General features: G+C 31.9%; 1 protein-coding gene across 2 annotated transcripts in view; it reads right to left on the bottom strand.

Annotated features, from left to right (window-relative positions):
• Window positions 1-10,270: 10,270 nt before the first annotated feature.
• The window catches only part of LOC124535548 (connectin-like), a 77,530-nt gene continuing 68,554 nt past the window's right edge, over window positions 10,271-19,246 (bottom strand). For both annotated transcript variants that reach the window (XM_047111774.1, XM_047111775.1), the window contains exons 2-3: window positions 11,780-12,828; window positions 10,271-11,109 (exon numbers count right to left, since the gene is read on the bottom strand). In XM_047111774.1, the coding sequence (XP_046967730.1) occupies window positions 10,355-11,109; window positions 11,780-12,800 (1,776 nt within the window). In that variant the 5' untranslated portion in view covers window positions 12,801-12,828 and the 3' untranslated portion in view covers window positions 10,271-10,354. The remainder of the gene's footprint in view (window positions 11,110-11,779; window positions 12,829-19,246) is intronic.

Genomic DNA, 19,246 nt, shown 5'->3' with positions numbered 1-19,246 from the left:
TTCTGCCACATGTGAAGCCACTAAGCCGCATTGGAGCAGCGTGGTGGAATGTACTTCAAAAACCTTCTCCTCAAAAAAGGTTAGCCCAGCAGTAGGAAATTGCCAGGCTGTTATTGTTAAAATTGTGAAGTGCATAAATTATAGCATTTTTTCATTTAAGAAATATTACGGTCACAGAAAAGTAATATACGAAATAACATTGAAGAGAAATTACGTAATGGGCTAAATATTATATACTGTATACCAACAGATGTTCGTAATAGGTTATTTTATTAAATATATCGCGTAAATAAATTATAAAGTAATAATATTGTTTTTATTCTAATAATATCGAATTACTATATACATAAAAAATCATGTCTGTACTGTACTGTATTCAAGATGAGCAAAATCACATAAGTCAGATGATATTTTATATATTATTTTCCATGGATATTTTTGTACCATCCACATTATAGTAACCCGCCAGACGAAACTGCAATATATCAAATTCCATGCTATTCAACCGATCGCTATGACGATTGGCATACAAACACATGCAGGATACCGTTTGCCCGGTTTTGTTAGTATAATACGTATGACAATTCAAATATTTATTTCGAATGATAACAAAAAATAACGAATTCAATTCAATTATTAAAATTTACGTTGTAAATGTCAAATTTCATAGAAATTCTGCCACATGTATATTCCTTGCCTTATATGTGGAAGAGATGGAATATGTTCCAAACCTTCTCCTCAAAGGGAGATGAGGCCTTTGACCCAGCAATGTGAAATTTACAGGCTGTTGTTTTTTGTGGTAAATGTGGAATGTTTCATCGAGAAACGTTGTAATATAATTCTAAATTTGATTATGATACCCATGTTAATACAACATACAATAATAACAATATACAACTAACAAAAGATACAATAACAAATAGCAAACTTATCTGTCAATAAACCCTTGAAATTTATAGATAAAGTTGAATAATATGGAATATAAAATTAATCAAAAAAAAAAACTTTATTCAAGTAGGCTTTTACAAGCACTTTTGAATCGTCATTTTACAATTAAGTGAAGCTACCACCGGTTCGGAAAGTAAATTTTACCGAGAATAACATTTAAAAAATACAAAGTCAAGTTAGTTACATACAATTATTTAAATTAATATATCCTGCTTGGAAATAAACAGGTATTAACTCCACGCTTTTTTTATCATCTATAAAATCTTGTATCGAATAAATACTACCTATATATGAAGCGACTTACGAACGAAGACAAATTCACTCAAAAGAACCTTTCCCCGTTTCTATTAAACCAATTTTAATCAAGACTAAGTTATAAATTATTGGACAAGGCAATGTTAAATTAATGATTTTATTATCTACGAGCATTAACTGGTACTGACTTGAAGTAAAGATACGGCTTTAGCAAGAAGAGGGTGCTTGGAACCGCTATCTTTATGATAATAACAGTATTCTTATCCCAAAGTATACTTAACTTGAGCTTCACCAAAAAACGAATCCATCTGATGACTGATTATTATTAAAATATACGCATATATTTCATATTCCTTACATTTATAGTCTTTTGTCATTGTAATATTTATTAAAAGTAAAATATATATTTTTAACTATTTATTTTAAAATCACATATAATAAAATTGGAGTGTCTTGTGCTTGGAATATTAAAATACCCCTTTTTTACTCAATGCATATGTATCTTCATACATGGTACATATACCAAAATAACATTTTTTACAATTTTTGTCGGTCTGTCTATCTGGCTGTCTGTTTGTTCCGGCTAATCTCTCGAACGGCTGGACCGATTTTACTATCACTAGCAGATAACTGATATAATAAGGATTAACTTAGGCTACAATTTATAGTTTTTTAAATAAAAACAAAAATAATTGACATAATTTTTCTTATCAATAGTTCAAACTAGACATAACATTTCTTTAAAAAAATGTGTAATTTTTCACCCAAACAAAAGCAGGTCAAGTCGCAAAACTTTAAACCTTAAATTAAGACTCTTGAACCATAAAGTAGGAGCTTCGAAAGAATTAATCCTTTATTTAGTGTTAAAACTAAGGCCTCACTGTGGGCTTAGTCCTCGTATTAAAATATGGTATACGGATCTAGTATTCCCAACCTATTAAAAAGTATTTCGTTTCAAAATGATTTATTTCGTCACTCGCAATGGATTCTGAATGTTAAAAAATATTTTTTAATAATTTGCTTTGCGTGGTTCTATAACTGAAAAAAAAGTATTAAAAAATGAAAAATATAAAAACTACATACGCGTTATACATGTAATTTTTAAGTCTTCTAAGTTTACTATAAAATCAAAATTTTTTTTGTATATGTTATCATGATTGAATAAATAGTTCTACCGCATCACAGATTTAGCTTATGCATACAAAATTCCCTAAACCCGCTTTGATATATATATATTTAATTATATAAAAAAAATTCAAATTTTATATTTATTTCGAACCACCGACATGTCCGAAAATCAGCAACAGTGCGATTTCTAGGGCAATTTCTGCCTTGAATAACTCCTCAGTGGAACCAGCTTTCGACGGCGGTTTTCTGAATCAATACCTTAAACAAAAGTTTGAACGCGTTTCTTAAAGAGCTAGATCACACCTGCATGCCTCCCTCCCTGGTGTTGTAGAAGTCCATGTGCGGTGCGAGTACGAGCCACATGCCCGATTTTCACCTATAGTATCAAAAAAAGAAAATATACTTTTTAAAAAAAAAAGACGCTAACACAAATGTTTTTAGCGAAAAACAAGAAATGTTTAAAAATATGTATAGAATTGCTTATCAATAAATCGTACAGGCTGTTCTAAAGCTATTTATGAACAATATTATAAAAAAAAAAAAAATTAAATGAAGTAAAAAAGAGGACAAAGCGTGTCAATCAAAAATTTTAATCTAGACTTGAAATTTGTTCTTGTTCTTAATAATAAATAAATAAAATTTTTGGTTTTGGGTGCTATTTAAAAAAAAAAAACTTTTACTGGGCAAGGCGTGGGCGACATAAATTAGAAAGAACCGTTTAATCTTAAACCTAGTTTTATGTAGTCATGATTTTCAAAATGTTTAATATCTGTGAAAAAGAATTAAATTTTCCATATAAGGTCGTTAGTAATTATGATTAAAGTAGAGAGTTTTTATCTTCGATCTCCTCAAGGGAGTTAGTTTCTGTGAAACTTACTCAATAATTACTAAGCCATAACTTACGGCCAGCCAAGCGAACGATTATTAACTAATTGTTCTCCCTCGTTTGTCTAATCGCTAGCTTAAAAGGCCCTCATTCCGATGTCCTGAGTTCAAATTCCAGGTCGGGTCATATATAAAGTTATTGGATTTTTCCGTCGAGAATTTCTATTAGCAGCTCAATATCTGGAAGGTAATCGTGTTCGCAATACCTTGCTGTGTGCCTCGATACTCTTTTCGGTAGGTTCGGATTTGCCAATAGAATTATAATTGTAGATAAAGTGCACTCTTCTTGTGTTTAGGAATTATGATGGAAGAATTACTTATATCTACAATAACTATTGTTACCGACTTTAGATATTTCTTCGTTTTAATAAATCACAAAAATATATTCTGGGAGTATTTAAGAATCTCAATTTTAATCCTTTCTATATAGATAAAAACAAAATATATTTTTATTTTGACTCGAAATTGAACTTCAAAAGTCAGATAACCAGCCATTCGCTTAGATACCGAGTGAGTTTTGTGACTCAGAAAATAAGAGAAGGTCTTAAAAGTGTTTTATTTTCATATTAATTAATGTATAAAGCCGCCTGATTGGTAAGTGGTCACCACCGCCATAGATACTGGCACTACAAGAAATGCGCCAGCCACCTTGGGAACTAAGATGTTATGTCCCTTGCGTCAGTAGTTAAACTGGTTAATTATGTTTAAATATACCTTGAGGAGATCGTTATTATAGCGATAAGTCTTGTTATATACAATTCCTTTTTTATTATATTCTAGGCTTTAATTAAGTATACAATAAATACAATAAATAATATTTATATTGCATTTAAGTGTATTGAACTCTGCAGCTCATACATAAAAACAACAATTAATAAAAGTACATTTTTATAATAATATAGATGATATTTTTTTATATTAAAGCTACAAAATAAACTTTAAATTGAATAAGAAATTTCATTACTTCTGTGCTCTTCAACAATATGATTTTTGTTCGCACTTGAAGCCATATTTAATTCAAGTAATAGAAGAAGTCATTACCCGAGCATGAATGACAGGATCGTACGCCATCCCTCTTAGTGACAAAAAAGTTTTTATTAAACTCAATTGTACGAGAATTGTAAAATAAATTTGGATGAAAAAAAAACCAAGACACACTACATAGAACTCGAGGATATTAACTAAAATGAGTTCAAATACGGAATAACGTTTTTGATTTTAAATGTTTTAAATTTTATTTCTTATAATTTGTCTTCTGTTCACGAAAAAATCTTGATAAAATCTCCATGGGTCGAATGAGATTTTGCCAGTTTTGAAGTAGCTCTCCGTAAGAGAAACCCATACCCAGCTGTGGCATACGGTACTATTTTTCTAATGACATATCTACGATAAATATTTTTCACATACTATACATATAATATGTATGTTAAAAATACTTAAACATTAACATTATTATTCAATTATTACATATATTATATTGCAATATATACTTTACCATTATTTTTAGAACCAATAATAGAGGTCCCATCAGTCTACTGTTATCAACTGCTAGACATAGGCCTCCCCCTCTGGGGGACATGACACGTTGCTCGGTCTTCTGCTTCCCTCAGCTTCTCCCGCCGATAATACCCGGGGGTAATATTTGTTTATTTACAATCTCTATATCTAGCTACATTATCCTGTGTGCTATAAAGTACAAATGATATTGATGTCATATGTTTCTTTATTAATTATGTTGCACCCGTGCAAAGACGGGACGGGTCGCAAGTTAGTTAAAACTGTACTAATATGATGAAACAATATTGCAATAAAATCCAAAACAATTCTCAAAAAATATTTTTTTAATACATATTCTAAAATCTGCAGACTTTGATAACAAGTCTGTAGATTAAAAAATACTATTAAGACTTCGATAAGTTTAAATACTATTTCTTCGCAATAATAAAACTAAATACATATTTATTATATTCCCGCAGTCGTTTATCATTCAATACACTATCCAGGCATTATGATACAGTATGCGAGTTATGTCATACGATATTACACATAAAACAAAGGAATAACACGAACGATATCAATCACCTTGAATAATGCAGGCTGGAATAAGATCAGAAGGAATCAGCCGATACATTCGCCCTTCAATAATTAATTTTATTGTCACCCAACTCCTGAGGAATAAATTAGATTTGTATAGATTTCTTGATATATCTGCGTTCTCGTTTTAAATTACAAATATTATTACAAATATCGTGTTATTTTGTGTGTAATGTAATGTTTTCAGTTATACGTTACGTATGTTATGGGAGAAATAAATGAGCTATCAGGTAAGATTTATCATATTTATACATCATCCCATCTTAATCCGGGGGCAGGTGTATGATACTGAGGCGCTGCGCGTTTGAAACACGCGTGCGACTAACAAAGTGGCACCCGAGAAGGTCACTTAAAAACCTTTTTTGGGGGAAAGGAAGCTAGCTTATACCCGGATGCTTGCTGTCTTTTAGTATGGGATAAAATTATCTACAAATTATCACTGAGTTTTTATAATGCCATTGATTATCACACACAGATTTATTTCATTTACATTATTGTTTTTGGAACATAAAAATGAATACTAACATTTTAAATGTGAAAGAATCTTCTGTCTGTAAAATCTCTGTCTGTAGCTCTTTCACTACCAAACTGCTAAACCGAATTTGATGACATTTGATATGAAGCAAGTTTGAACTCCTGGGAAGGACATAGGCAACTTTTTTTGCCTAACATAAAACCAAAACGCAAGCGAAGCCTCGGACGACAACTACTCCAATATAATTGTGTTTTTTATTTGCTATTTTGGTAAAATTCATGGCATAATATATATGTTTTTGATTATAATTATTGCTTTGGAATCTAATTAGGGTTAAATACTTAAGTATCAAGTAAGTTACATGTTGTTTACACTTATTGTAACGTAAGTTAATTTGTTAGCAAGGACGATTAAACATTTCATACTAAATGTCTTAAGATAATGAGAATATATAGATAGGGGAATGTGTGCATTTGTGTATGTACATATATATGTATGCGTTGTGTAAGTGGAACGGGAACAAATAATTGTTTTGTTAAACTATATTATGTATGTAAAGTATGTAAGTCGTCGTCGTCATCACTTAACAATTTATTGGACCTTTTTTCGAGACTGGGGTGGTTTAGAACTTATTGTACTGAAAATATAATTTTAATATCAAATGTTAATTACAAAATTTATTTTGTTATCAGGTTTTAAGATAACTTTTTTTATAATGACGCAATAATATACCAAAAATTGACCAACCCTAACATTACAATCAAGTTGCAGCAAATATCATATATAAACATACTTATATTAAGTCCATTGTATCTGTAATTACACTGGCTCACTTCACCTTCAAGCTGGAACAAAACAATACTAAGTATAACCATTTGGCGGTAGAATATCAGATAATCGGGTAGTCCTTACCAATCGCGGTCGCAGCAAGACATATGTCTTGTTATACTAGTAAACAACTATAGCAAACAAATATTTTGAATTTGAAAATTACGTTTTCACACAACAAAATAAATATTGAATTAAAAACAAATTGATAGATATGTGTCGTGAAACATCGGAGTTCAACTACTCGATACAATTTCTCCAGTTTCATAAAAGGCTGCGTAACTGTCATATATTTCTGAGTAACAAGTATACTGGTCGTAATAGATTTTATAACAACAATACATAACAATTTTATTGAAGTATCGATTATTAAGAAAAAAATCACATTAATAATATTTACAAATTATTTAAAAAAAATCAAATTAATTTACTTGGTGGTAGGGCTTTGTGCAAGCCCGTCTGGGTAGTTACCACCCACTCATCAGATATTCAACCGCTAAAAAACAGTACGCAGTATTGTTGTGTGCCGGTTTGAAGGGTGAGTGAGCCAAAGTAACTACAGGCACAGGGGACATAGCATCTTAGTTCCCAAGGTTGGTGGCGCATTGACGATGTAAGGAATGGTTAATATTTCTTACAGCATCATTGTCTATGGGTGACCACTTACCATTAGGTGGCCCATATTATGCTCGTCCGCCAACCTATTTCATAAAGGAAAACCTTCTATTACATTACATATTATTTTTCTTCAACCGAGTACGAAAAACATAAGTTTTTCCTTAATAACATTAAGACGTCGCGGTAATTTGACGATGAAAACGTTTTCCATGATAATTTAATTATAAAAAGTTTCGAGCAAATTAACTTCTAATTGAGAGCTCTCATTAAAATAAGTTTTTCAAGAAGGATTAAGAGTGACGAGAAAGCGGTCTGCTTAGTTTAATTATTTTTTTAATTTCACAATTTTATAAATAGTTTAAGTTACTCGTATTTAAGTAACTTGTTTTAAATAAAAATGTTTAATTTTAAAGATTGTATTATTAATCATCATCATCATTGCATACTATAAAACAAGGTTGCTTACCGCTGTCTGTCTATATGTATGCTTAAATCTTTTCAATTACGCAATCGATTTTGATGCACTTTTTTAGGGTTCCGTACGTCTGAATACAAAAACGGAACCCTTATAGGATCACTCGTGTGTCTGTCCGTCCGTCGCTTACAGTCAATTATCTCCGAATCTATTAGACCGATTAAGTTGAAATTTGGTACACATATCAATTCCTGTAACCCAAATACAGAGGTGTGACGTGAGCAGATGAAATCGTATAAGGGGGGTCATTTTTGGCGGGGAAGGGGAAAATTTAAAAAAAAAATTTCTGAAAACTGCATCGTGTGGCATATCAAATGAAAGGTCATGTTGAGAAGATCTTAAATGTATTTTTTTTGTAATTTTAAAATAAATAGTTTCCAAGTTATTCAAGAAAATAGACGAAAATTGACCATTCCCCCCCCCTTATCTCCGAAACTACTGAACCTAAAATTTTGAAAAAAATACAGAAATTAGTTTTCTCCTTATAGATTATAGGAAAGCCTATAAGAAGTCCATGATATTAAAATAACATGGTAAATCACTCAATATTGTGCGTACCAACTTACTTTTGCAGGTGGAATGTGTGGGAGAACATATTTTTTTTGTTCATTTTTATAGATAATGTACGGTACCCTTGGTGTGAGAGTCCGACTCGCACTTGATTTTTAATAGATAGAGTGATTCGAAGGTTATTATGCATTATACATGGACAATACAGTAAAATAAATACTGATAATTTTAAAGTTTCTAATGTGATGTCGTAAATAAACGAATTCTATAAAATAAATAAATAGTATATTTCGTATCAAAATTGCACCCGTGCGTAGCCGGGAGGGTCACTAGTATTATTATAAAGCTGTAACTATTATAAATATAAATCATAATCATTAATATCTACGCTAAGATTTTTTCTTCAAAAGACGTGCTGCCATTAAAAAAACATGGGACGACCTTTTTTTCTTCTGTTACGTAGATAATCTAATCGCAGTACTTATGTCCCTCGACATATCGATAATATCGACGCATTAATAGTAACAATATAGTTACTACAGTTTTATAGTTAATACAGTTTTCATATTAAATCCTTTATCGAGTCTTACTCTTAGTACCTTTTGAATGTAAACATCGAATCATTGCGACGCAATATGTCATTCTCGATCGGTAAAGCAGAATATCACTCATATTGAGCACACGAAAATAGATCTTTAGGTGACGAACCTTTTATTCATGAGCGATTTATTTATTGTTAGACATTGGCGTATTTTTTTATTAGATATTGGCCAAATCACTCATAGGTCTCCATACGAATACAGTAGTAGAAAATCTTTATATAAGAAATACAGATGGACTCTAGGCAACACATTCCTCTTGTTTCCACATAAAGTCTTAGCCAATGTCACCATACGCCACAGCAGCAACTAAAAAGATAAATGTTACGCAGGAAGCGCTGCTGCGGCCACAAATAAAAGAATATGGGGGTTAAAACTGTATGAGGACATCGGAGCAAAACTATGTGTTATTATAAGGGAATGTAAAAGTTTTCAAATGACAAACTCAAAAGACTAAAGACAAAAAAAAGTAACACATATTTCTAGAAATAAAAAAGATCGATACTAATTTTAATTCTAATTCTAATTTTAAGCGATTTTATGTGTTTAATTCCCACTGGTAAAATGGGCTGAGTTTATTTGAAATTTATTGCTCACTAGCCATGAACCCGGTGGGCTATCCCATCGGAAAACAGTATCAAGTTTGTGATATACTTATAAACAGAAAGATACACAACTATTTCTATGTCTCTAACTTAAACATGACTAAGTTGAATGCAAGCTTGCACCTTCTGGGGGTGATTGATTTTCGAAAATTTTTGCAGTTGTCATATTTCTAACTTTTAAAAAAAACGAACTTTCGTATGAAATTTCATTATAATTTTCACTCTTAGATTTTTTAAATAAGGTTTAATTATCTGTTGCCTAATAACTTTATCCTAAATACCGAATAACTCAACTTTCATGCCCCCATTTTACTCCCTTAGGAGATGAATATTAAAAATCCTGTCTTAGAGCCCACTTGAAATTCCTGTCAAAATTAAATCTTGTAAAACTCACTGTATGTTAGTCAGACATTTTAGTTATTTTAATATTAAAGTATAGAGCTGCCATCTATGAGCGGTATTAAATACTACGACGAACTGAAGTCGAGACTCACGGCAGTGTTCGGCACCATCACAACGCCTTGAAATGTAGATGTAAAATAATAGATGGCGCTAGTAGATTAGAGATTTGGTTTTGTTTTTTTTCTTGTTTGTGTATATAAAAATGTAATCAATGTTCTGTTCTTTTAAATTATTCATGTATTTGCAATTCAAATTTGAAACGAATGCTTTATTATACAATTTGTTTGAAAGGCAAAAATAAACGACAGTTTTAACAAACCAAGCTTTAATAACTTCATTGTTTAAAATATTGACTTCTGCATTCAATTTTCTTTTTATTAGATACCTTGAATTAAAAGTTCGTGTATTGTTTGATATGATATAAGGATTTGATTAAATAATGCAACAATTACTTAGTATGTAGTTATTTATTATATTAATGACTGTGAGAGATAAAATTAGAGTAATGTCTATAAATACTTAAACAACTAACTTACAAAAATGTAATAAAGAATATCATTAAAACAAGCACAGATACTACATTCTTATTCGCAACACTGGCTGGATAATCTCTAATATCCTTCATTTCTTGAATACTTCTATGTGCCTTAATTTTATCTGGAACCGCTTCATCTGAAGCCATCTCACGATCATCATACCCTTTCTTCTGTATTGGATTAGCTGAAACTGTTGCCAGACGACTTGTTGTGTATGGATTAGGCTTTTTCTCTTTATTCTCTTCTTTATTAACTCTAGCAGCCTCAGTCGTAGAAGACTCAATTGATAAGTCTAGTGTACCTTGATTTGGTGTTATGCGAGTCGTTGCTTGTGTTTCTTTAATAGGTTTATGTGTGGTAACGATAGTGTCTGTTTTAGTAGTTATGGTGGTGACATTATCTTTAATAGTTTTAGTAGAACTATTGATTGTTTTGGTAGAAGTATTTGGTGTTCCATTTGGTAAATGATCGTTTTTATCAGTACAATTGAGAAGAAATCTCAGATCAGTGTAAAATAGATTTCCATTTAGTTGAGTTTCGTCGTAGTATTCGTAGTCGCCAGCTACGCCTTCAATGTCTTCCTGTTCTTGGGCATTTTTTTCCGCTTCGATTGTTTTCATCCATTTCTCTCGAAGTTCATTGCTTGGAATGCATTTTAAATTTTCTATCGATAGTTTTAAGTGAGGACTTCGAGTGTGGTTCATCAAATAAACGAACCAATCGAGACGACAATCGCAGGGGAAGTTGTTATCTGAAATATAAAAACAGGTTTTCTTATTTTAAGAATGAAATAACCCATAAACCAGTCTTAGGATATTCTCTTTACTTTTGCCAGTACGTAATTTATGTGGACTTACATTAATTTATACCATAATATGTAATATATACCATATGCTCAATGTCACTATGTAAATAAATCCTACCTGGGGCAAAACGACGAGATATGTTTGAGATATATTTCAATCTGCCCCCTAAAGCAGTTAATCAAGAGAAAACGTTTGGTGAGAAATTTAATCATCGTATGGTTTGTGAATATGAAAATATTAAATATTTTCTGATATGTAAAGTCTAATGTTTTCTAATTTATTTATGATATAGGAATATAGACAAAAAATGAGCTACCTGCAAATAATATATACTATTTCTTAAACCACCAATGCACCACCAAACTTGTAAGCGAAGATGTTATGTCATTTGTGCAACACTCATACTTCATACGAAAGTAATAAAGTGATGATGAATGTAAGGAAAATATATGTCCCTTTTATCTGTAGTTACACTGGCTCACTTACACTTTAAATGGAATCATAATTATACTAAGTTTTGCTGCTTTGGGATAGAGTGGGACAAAACAAATTAAGTATTTTTCACGAAATTTTGGTAAAAAAACTATGATGATAAAATTAACGTTAATAGCTTACCTTCAACGTTCAAACTACTGACATTACTGTAAAAGTTTTTCAAGATCGGTGCCATCACATCTGGTTTAAGCGTCTTCAGTTGGTTACCTTTTAAATTCATCAATGAGAGAGCTTTCAATCCTTCAAATATCTTGTTGTTATCAATTTCTGTGAGCACGTTATGAGCTAGCGATAGAGAAGTCAATCTAGTCAGGCCTTTGAACGCTTTTTCATCAAGCATCTGAATTTTATTTCCTTCCAAATTCAATGACTGTAAATTTTTCAACGGCACAAACGTATTGTCGCCGATAACCTCTAAACTATTGCCACTTAGATCAAGTTTTTCCAACTTTTTCAATCCTGAAAACGTTTCGCTGTTCAAACTAAACAAATTATTTCTATCAATTTCCAACTCCCTTAAGTTTGTCAAATGTACAAAGGCTCTGTCGTGAATCGTTGTTATTTTATTGCTTGTGAGATAAATCTTTTCAAGCGCCGGCAAATCGATAAATACGTCTCTATTTATTTCCACTATTGCATTCGTGTCTAAGCCGATTGTAGCTAAGTCTGCGTGGTGGGCGAAAGCGTTAGTTTTTAAAACCTTAATTTGATTGTCCGTTAAAATGATTTCCTTCACATGACTCAAATTGGCGAAAGCAAATGGTTCGATGATTGCAACATTTCCATATTTCACTTCTAACTTTAACAAGGCAGTCGTATGTTTGAGAGCATTCCTGGGAATATATTTGATCTGGACACCTCTTGTGTTCGTAAAAGTTAGTTTCGCAACGTTTTTTAATTCGTCAAAATTTTTCCAATTAGGGTCGTCTTGTGAAATGCCTTCGACTGTTGAATAGCAATCGGCGCTCTTTATTAATTCATTCTCCCGGGAGTCCTTGACGCAGTAGCATTGGATTTTATTCGTGTTGTTGAATACTGGATCACAGAGATGAGATTTAGTTTCTCTCTTCTGATGGTAGCGCCTGGCTTCGACAAAGATGAATGTAACACATATAAGCGTCAGTATACCCCAAGGAGCCATTTTTCAGTTCGTGTGTGCAGTGCAGTTTCTGTAATAAACAAAGAATTCCATTTAAATTATAGAGATATATTTTCAAAGCGCAATTCCTTAATATAAAAGCTCATAAATTGGTGTATAAATAAATTACGGCCGATCTGAATAGTTTAACTACTTCTCATTGAATGAAACATCATTAATATTCAATTTTATGGGTCCATTTATAATAAGGTCGGAATACACATTCAATTTTGTAAATCTCACTACAATACAAATATTTGAAAGAGTTATTGCTTAATTTTTACTTATCGGGCATTATTAATAAATGATCCCAGAAGTGAAGAAAAAAATATTGATGTAAATTAAATCTATTCTATCAAATATTGTAAAAAATATTGTTTTCTTCATCGATTTTTATTGAAAAAAACTTCTTTAAAAAAAGTTGATGTAAATGCCCACAGCTGGGCTAAGGCAAACGTTCTCCTCAAAGGGAATTCTTTCCCTTTGAAGTGAACGCCTGGCGTTGATGCGGGTTAATTAGTAACAATATTTTCGTGTACGTTGAAAAAATATACGGTAGGTTGCAATATCTATGTATAGGTATACACGTAATGTCATTTCATAAGGTATAACATTTAAAGGGGCCGCTTAATGCTATATCCCAAAGTGTGAAACAACGAACAGGAAAACTGCTTAAGAAAAATTGACAAAAATATCACACACTTATTGAACCAATAATTGGTCACGTTTATAAGAAACTATTATTCGAAGTGAATCATTTATATAGATTGTTGGTCACGTACGCTATTTATGGGAAATATGACTTCATTATACATTATTGTTTACATGAGCTTCACATTTAATTTTAACTAAAAAAAAAATGATGTCAGCGATATACCAAGACCGTTTCAAAAATCTCAAAGTATCGTTGTAAAGATCTATGTATATTTACAATCTAAACAATTGTTCTTTAAACTTATACTGTAATCGTTTGTATACAAAATTAATCACAAATTATCCAAAATAACCCATACGGAACGATAGCTGCCTGATTGACGTTTTTTAACACGTGGCTTTTAAGCTAACATTTCAAGAAAGCACGTGTATACTCGTATAAAGCTTTCATGTGGCTTGCTTGTGTTTATTATAAATCATCCTACGTTAGAAGAAGGTAAACATCGGAAGGACCTGCATGAGTGGGATGAAATAGTATACAACAACGACAGCCTGTAAATTTCCCACTGCTGGGAAATTCAAACAGCAGTTGCAGAATTTCTTTTAAATTAAACACATGCCGGTTTCTCACGACGTTTTCCTTCACTGAGCACGAGATGAATTATCAAAACAAATTAAGCACATGAATATTCAGTGGTTTTTCTGGGTCTGAACCCGCGAACATCGGTTAAGATGCACGCGTTCTGATCACTGGGCCATCTCGGCATGAAATAGTATGCGCAAACACAAGTGCACTATCTATTCCCTCACGGAGTAATCCGATGGGACGGCAAATCCGACACGACCGGCTTTACGTGAGAGTATAAATACGGCCTATTTCCTGACTGTCAGTAGTGGAAAGTTTGTCGAGATATTTTTTTCCAGTAATAACTCAAAAGATAGACCCAATATTTTTTAACGATGCAACATTGGATATCCTTCTATCACAACTAATAGATAGATCAATGGGAATATGTAATATTTATCTTGCTAATCCTATTTCAGAGCTAGCCAGAATTTTTTATACTTAATATAGGTAAACATGACACAAATAATCGGTCACTAGAACACATAGTACAATTAATGTAAAGATAAGAATATTAGTGTAATCTACCCAAACAACGTAGTCACCTAAGTAACTCAAATAAAAAAAAACATTGGCTTAGAATTAGGAATCTACGGTCACAGATAACAAATAATAGCGAGATAATACCTACATATAAGTGATATTATTTATCAAATTATTTAAATTTATTAACATAAGAATTAATAACATTAAATGCTTAAATATATACAAATATGAACCAAAACTAGTTACTGTATAAATCTTGACCGCGTGGAATGGTCGCAGCATTTCCCCGTTGAATCGCAATTCTGATCCTCTGGGCAAAAAACGAACCAGCCCTCCTGTCACCGGTGGAAGTAATGAGGCGAGGTGTTATACTTTTGATGAATTTTTTTATCAAATTAAACCCTTAACTACACTGAGATACTCACCATAAAGGACCCAGAAATATAGTGTTAATTGTTTTGTATTAACTCAACTGAAAGGCGCACACTTAGCACCTCTATTAGCAATTCCATACCAAAATAATACAAATACTTTGCCTAGCGGCGAAAACCTTAATCATTCTTTAACCTATGGGGAAAACTTACATGAATTACATTGAAACTTTGATTTGAGTATTTTATTGGTTACACTACATCGACAAAGTCGCTGAAACGAATTTGATGAAATTAGGTATGAAGAAACTTAAACTCAAAGAAAAGACATAGGCTACTTTTTTGCCTGAACCATAACAACCAAACACCCTAAACTATTCGTCTTACACTAATTACATATATTATGACATATATCATATAAAATATAGAATGAGGTTCATTTTAAATCACAAATCACTCTTTCCAAAGAGTTCATTTCTGTCTAAAATCGATAAACTTTTTTTTGTCTGTTTGAAATAAACTCAGCAAAGTGCTTCAAACTCCGCCGTTGTTTAATGAACGCGTTTAAAATTCTTTTAAATTGTTTTTAGTTATTCATTCGTACCTAAAATTTAAAAAAGAGATTTTAATACGTACTTTTACACTATCTACATTTCGATATTTTTATACATGTATATAATTTTTTTGTTTATTGAATTCCTAAACAGCTGGACCGATTATGATATACTTTTATCCGCAGGTAGTTCCGTGATCAAGTGAAAGGTTTTTTTGTGCTAATAAAAAAATCATCTCACGAAGTCTGCATGAGCATAACAAAATATGTTTTATGATGTATGATTCGTTTGTTGATCAAATTTATCTATTATTCTCTATTCAAACAGGCTATTAGAAGAAGTTTTGATTGATCATACCTAATGCAATATGTTCTATTTATTTCATTGTTTATTCCACCATATATAATATTGAAAGTGATGCTAAAAATTATCTAACAGATGACTAAGGATTTCCTTAGGTCGTCTGTTTGATAATTATTTCCATAACTATACTGTGACTTACCTAGTAGAGAAGTAAAAGGTACCATAATATTGTATAGTACGACACAACTTTTTAACAGCGGCAAATTGATTTATACAACCAATAGAAATAGCTCCTTATCGCGCTATTCGATGCTATTCGTCGCTATAGATCATTGTGTTAGTTCAAGCCGAGAAAGCAAGTGCATGTAAATCGACGTGTGAAACTGACAAATATATTATATGTATATAGGTCTATTAGGTCATATGATATTGCTGACGAGAAAGTGTATAGGTGATAATGATAGTTATATTAATTGTATATCTAGTGCAATTAAAGATGAATGTTAATTCTACCGATTAAAACCCCCAAATAAAACTATTATAAAACTTTTTCTACCAAATTAATTGCAGTGGTATTTATACGTACTCGAAATAAAATACATAAACATATATTCAGATTTTCCTTGGAACCATTTACATGTTGCAAGTTATTGTCAGTATTCAATATATATCCGCGTGTAAATATATTTTTTGTTCATTGCAACATTACAAACATTACTTCCCTTGACCGAGAAATTATATTTTAATCGTTTATTTTTTTTAAACACTTGTTTATGAAAAGACCGCCCACAGACTTATTCTATGATGGTCCTTAAGCTTGTTATCCATCTAAACGAAATATATTTTATAGCTTAGAATATATTTGTATAATGTTTTAACCTAACATAAAGATTATTCATTCAAGTAAACTTATAGAAATAAATAAACTAATGGAAGTAGAAACGTTTTCCAACCACATTCGGACATTTACAGTCTGTGATCTACAGACGATCACACTCTCATATATGGTAGAGGTATAAAATCTAAAAGTCTAATTTGAAGTTTATTTGTTTAACGTTTGTATAAACATATTTTAATCAACAAAAGCTTATTTTTTTATGGTATAGGTTGGCGGACGAGCATATGGCCCCCCTGATGGTAAGTGGTCACCATAACCCATAGACAATGACGCTGTAAGAAATATTAACTATTCCTTACATCGCCAATGTGCCACCAACCTTGGGAACTAAGATGTTACGTCCCTTGTGCCCGTAGTTACACTGGCTCACTCACCCTTCAAACCGGAACACAACAATACTGAGTACTTTTATTTGGCGGTAGAATAACTAATTATTAAGAAATACCAATAAATAGAAATAGAAATAATCTGCCTTAATGAGAATTAATTTTGACTGATCAATAAACATTTTCAATAGCATTTTTAATCATTACGTTATATCATGGTCAATGATAATATTAACAGAATTAATATTATGTTCTTATTATTTACAGTAGATAAAGAACATTTTCTAGTTTCATAAGTGTAGTCAAAGACAACATACATACGATTTATCCGTGTAGTTGTGAGACGATACTTGCTCGATCGTAATAAAGCATTTACAGCGCACTAGTCTGCGTATTTCAAACTATCCGTATATTAAATTTCATGGATACTGGTAGAAGCGCTTTGTGGAAGCCTTTCTTGGTTAACCATACACTATTTAGTTATTCTGCAACGAAACATCTATATTTTGTTTCAGATGCTCCACTCTATGAGTGAGTCAGTGAATACCTAGTCGATATAGTTGGGGAAAAAATTGTATTTAATACTGTTAATATTTATAGAAACAAGAAATCTTGTCCAATTGAATAAAAACAATTAATTTGCCACCAATCCCGGCAATTCTGTTTGACGTATAATTTAGATCACATCCGCCATCTTGGAATAACTGTGACGTCACAACACATAACTATAATGGTAATTGGAAATAGAAAAATGATATAGGGAATGTGTACATTAATGTTAGGTCCACTAAATAACGTTCATGATAGCTCATGTACAAATCAGGCACGCGAGGTATTGTAGCAAGAATGCCAGCAGTATTTCTCCGTTAAATCGCAATTCCGAATCTCTGGACGAAAAATGAAACGCCCTCCTGTCACTGAAAGAAGCAATAAGACGAGATTTTTTATATATTTTAGAAAATAACACAGTGTAGGTACACAATGAAACAGGTATACTCATACATATATTATTAGCCTATGTATATGTGTTTTGACACCCTCCTTAGTCGAGTAGTGTGTACACCGTAACGAGGTTTCGGATTCGATTCCCGGCCAAGTATTGGTGGTAGGGCTTTGTGCAAGCCCATCTCCAAGTACCTTTCTTTCTTTCAACCACTCATCAATTATTCTACCGCCAAACAATAGTACTCAGTATTGTTGTGTTCCGGCTTGAAGGGTGAGTGAGCCAGTGTAACTACAGGCACAAGAGATATAACAATATTTATATTTATTTATTTAGTTATATATGTATGAAGTAAATCAGAAAAATCTAAATTATATCCCTGAGTTCTGATTCGCCATTCTTGAATAATTTCTACTGAAAGCTTTTAGCCCTTAATTTACGTTCAGATGGGTTAACGTTGGCGGCAATTTATATAAAAGCTTTTGATAGTATTTTTAGTAAATAGTATAGTATAGCATAGCTTGGTGAGCAACGCGAATGATTCAGCAATGAACCGTGTATTAATAGATGCATGACATCTGGTTTAGTGAACTGTTTTTTAGATTAAAAGAAAATTGTGTCGTAAACCACACCTGTTTGCAATCGGCCGTTTATAATCGGTCGGTATTACTTCACTACTATTGTTTCATTAGGGATATTTAGTACTATATTAGTTCGTGTTATCGTTGCCGCTATAAAATAAATGAGATGGCAACTTATTTACGTTAAATAGCCCATTATCAACTTCTTAATAGACCCAGGCGAAAGCTTCCTTAGGAATAGAACCATTTATATTGAAGACAAACAATTATCTTAATAATAAATCATGTAGATTGCATAGTTTAATTACGTGTGGTCGCGATTAATACGATAAGCAATATGCTTAGCGTTATAATCTGCGCTTCTAGTAGCTTAATCTTCTCGCACATGCATTCCCTATTTTTACACACACATACACGAAGTGGCCCGCACGCAGTCACGCCCGCACATATCCTCACTCGAACACACACACACACACACACACACACATACATAAACATGAGTACAAGCCATTAAAGTGACATGCTTTTATAGTTATTTCATTTGAGAATCGAACACTAAAATATATTTTTTTTTTTTTGCAAATGAAAGGAAATCTCCATTTTAACGCGTGGCGTCCTTCCAAATATTTTTGCGAAATGTGATTTCAACAGACACTAAAGTTTTAATTATTGTTTTGATAGTAATGGACCCTAAAATAAAAATAGTTT

This window comes from Vanessa cardui, chromosome 15 (assembly GCF_905220365.1).
Source record: "Vanessa cardui chromosome 15, ilVanCard2.1, whole genome shotgun sequence".
NCBI lineage: Eukaryota > Metazoa > Arthropoda > Insecta > Lepidoptera > Nymphalidae > Vanessa > Vanessa cardui.
This window is presented reverse-complemented; position numbering and strand designations above follow the sequence as displayed.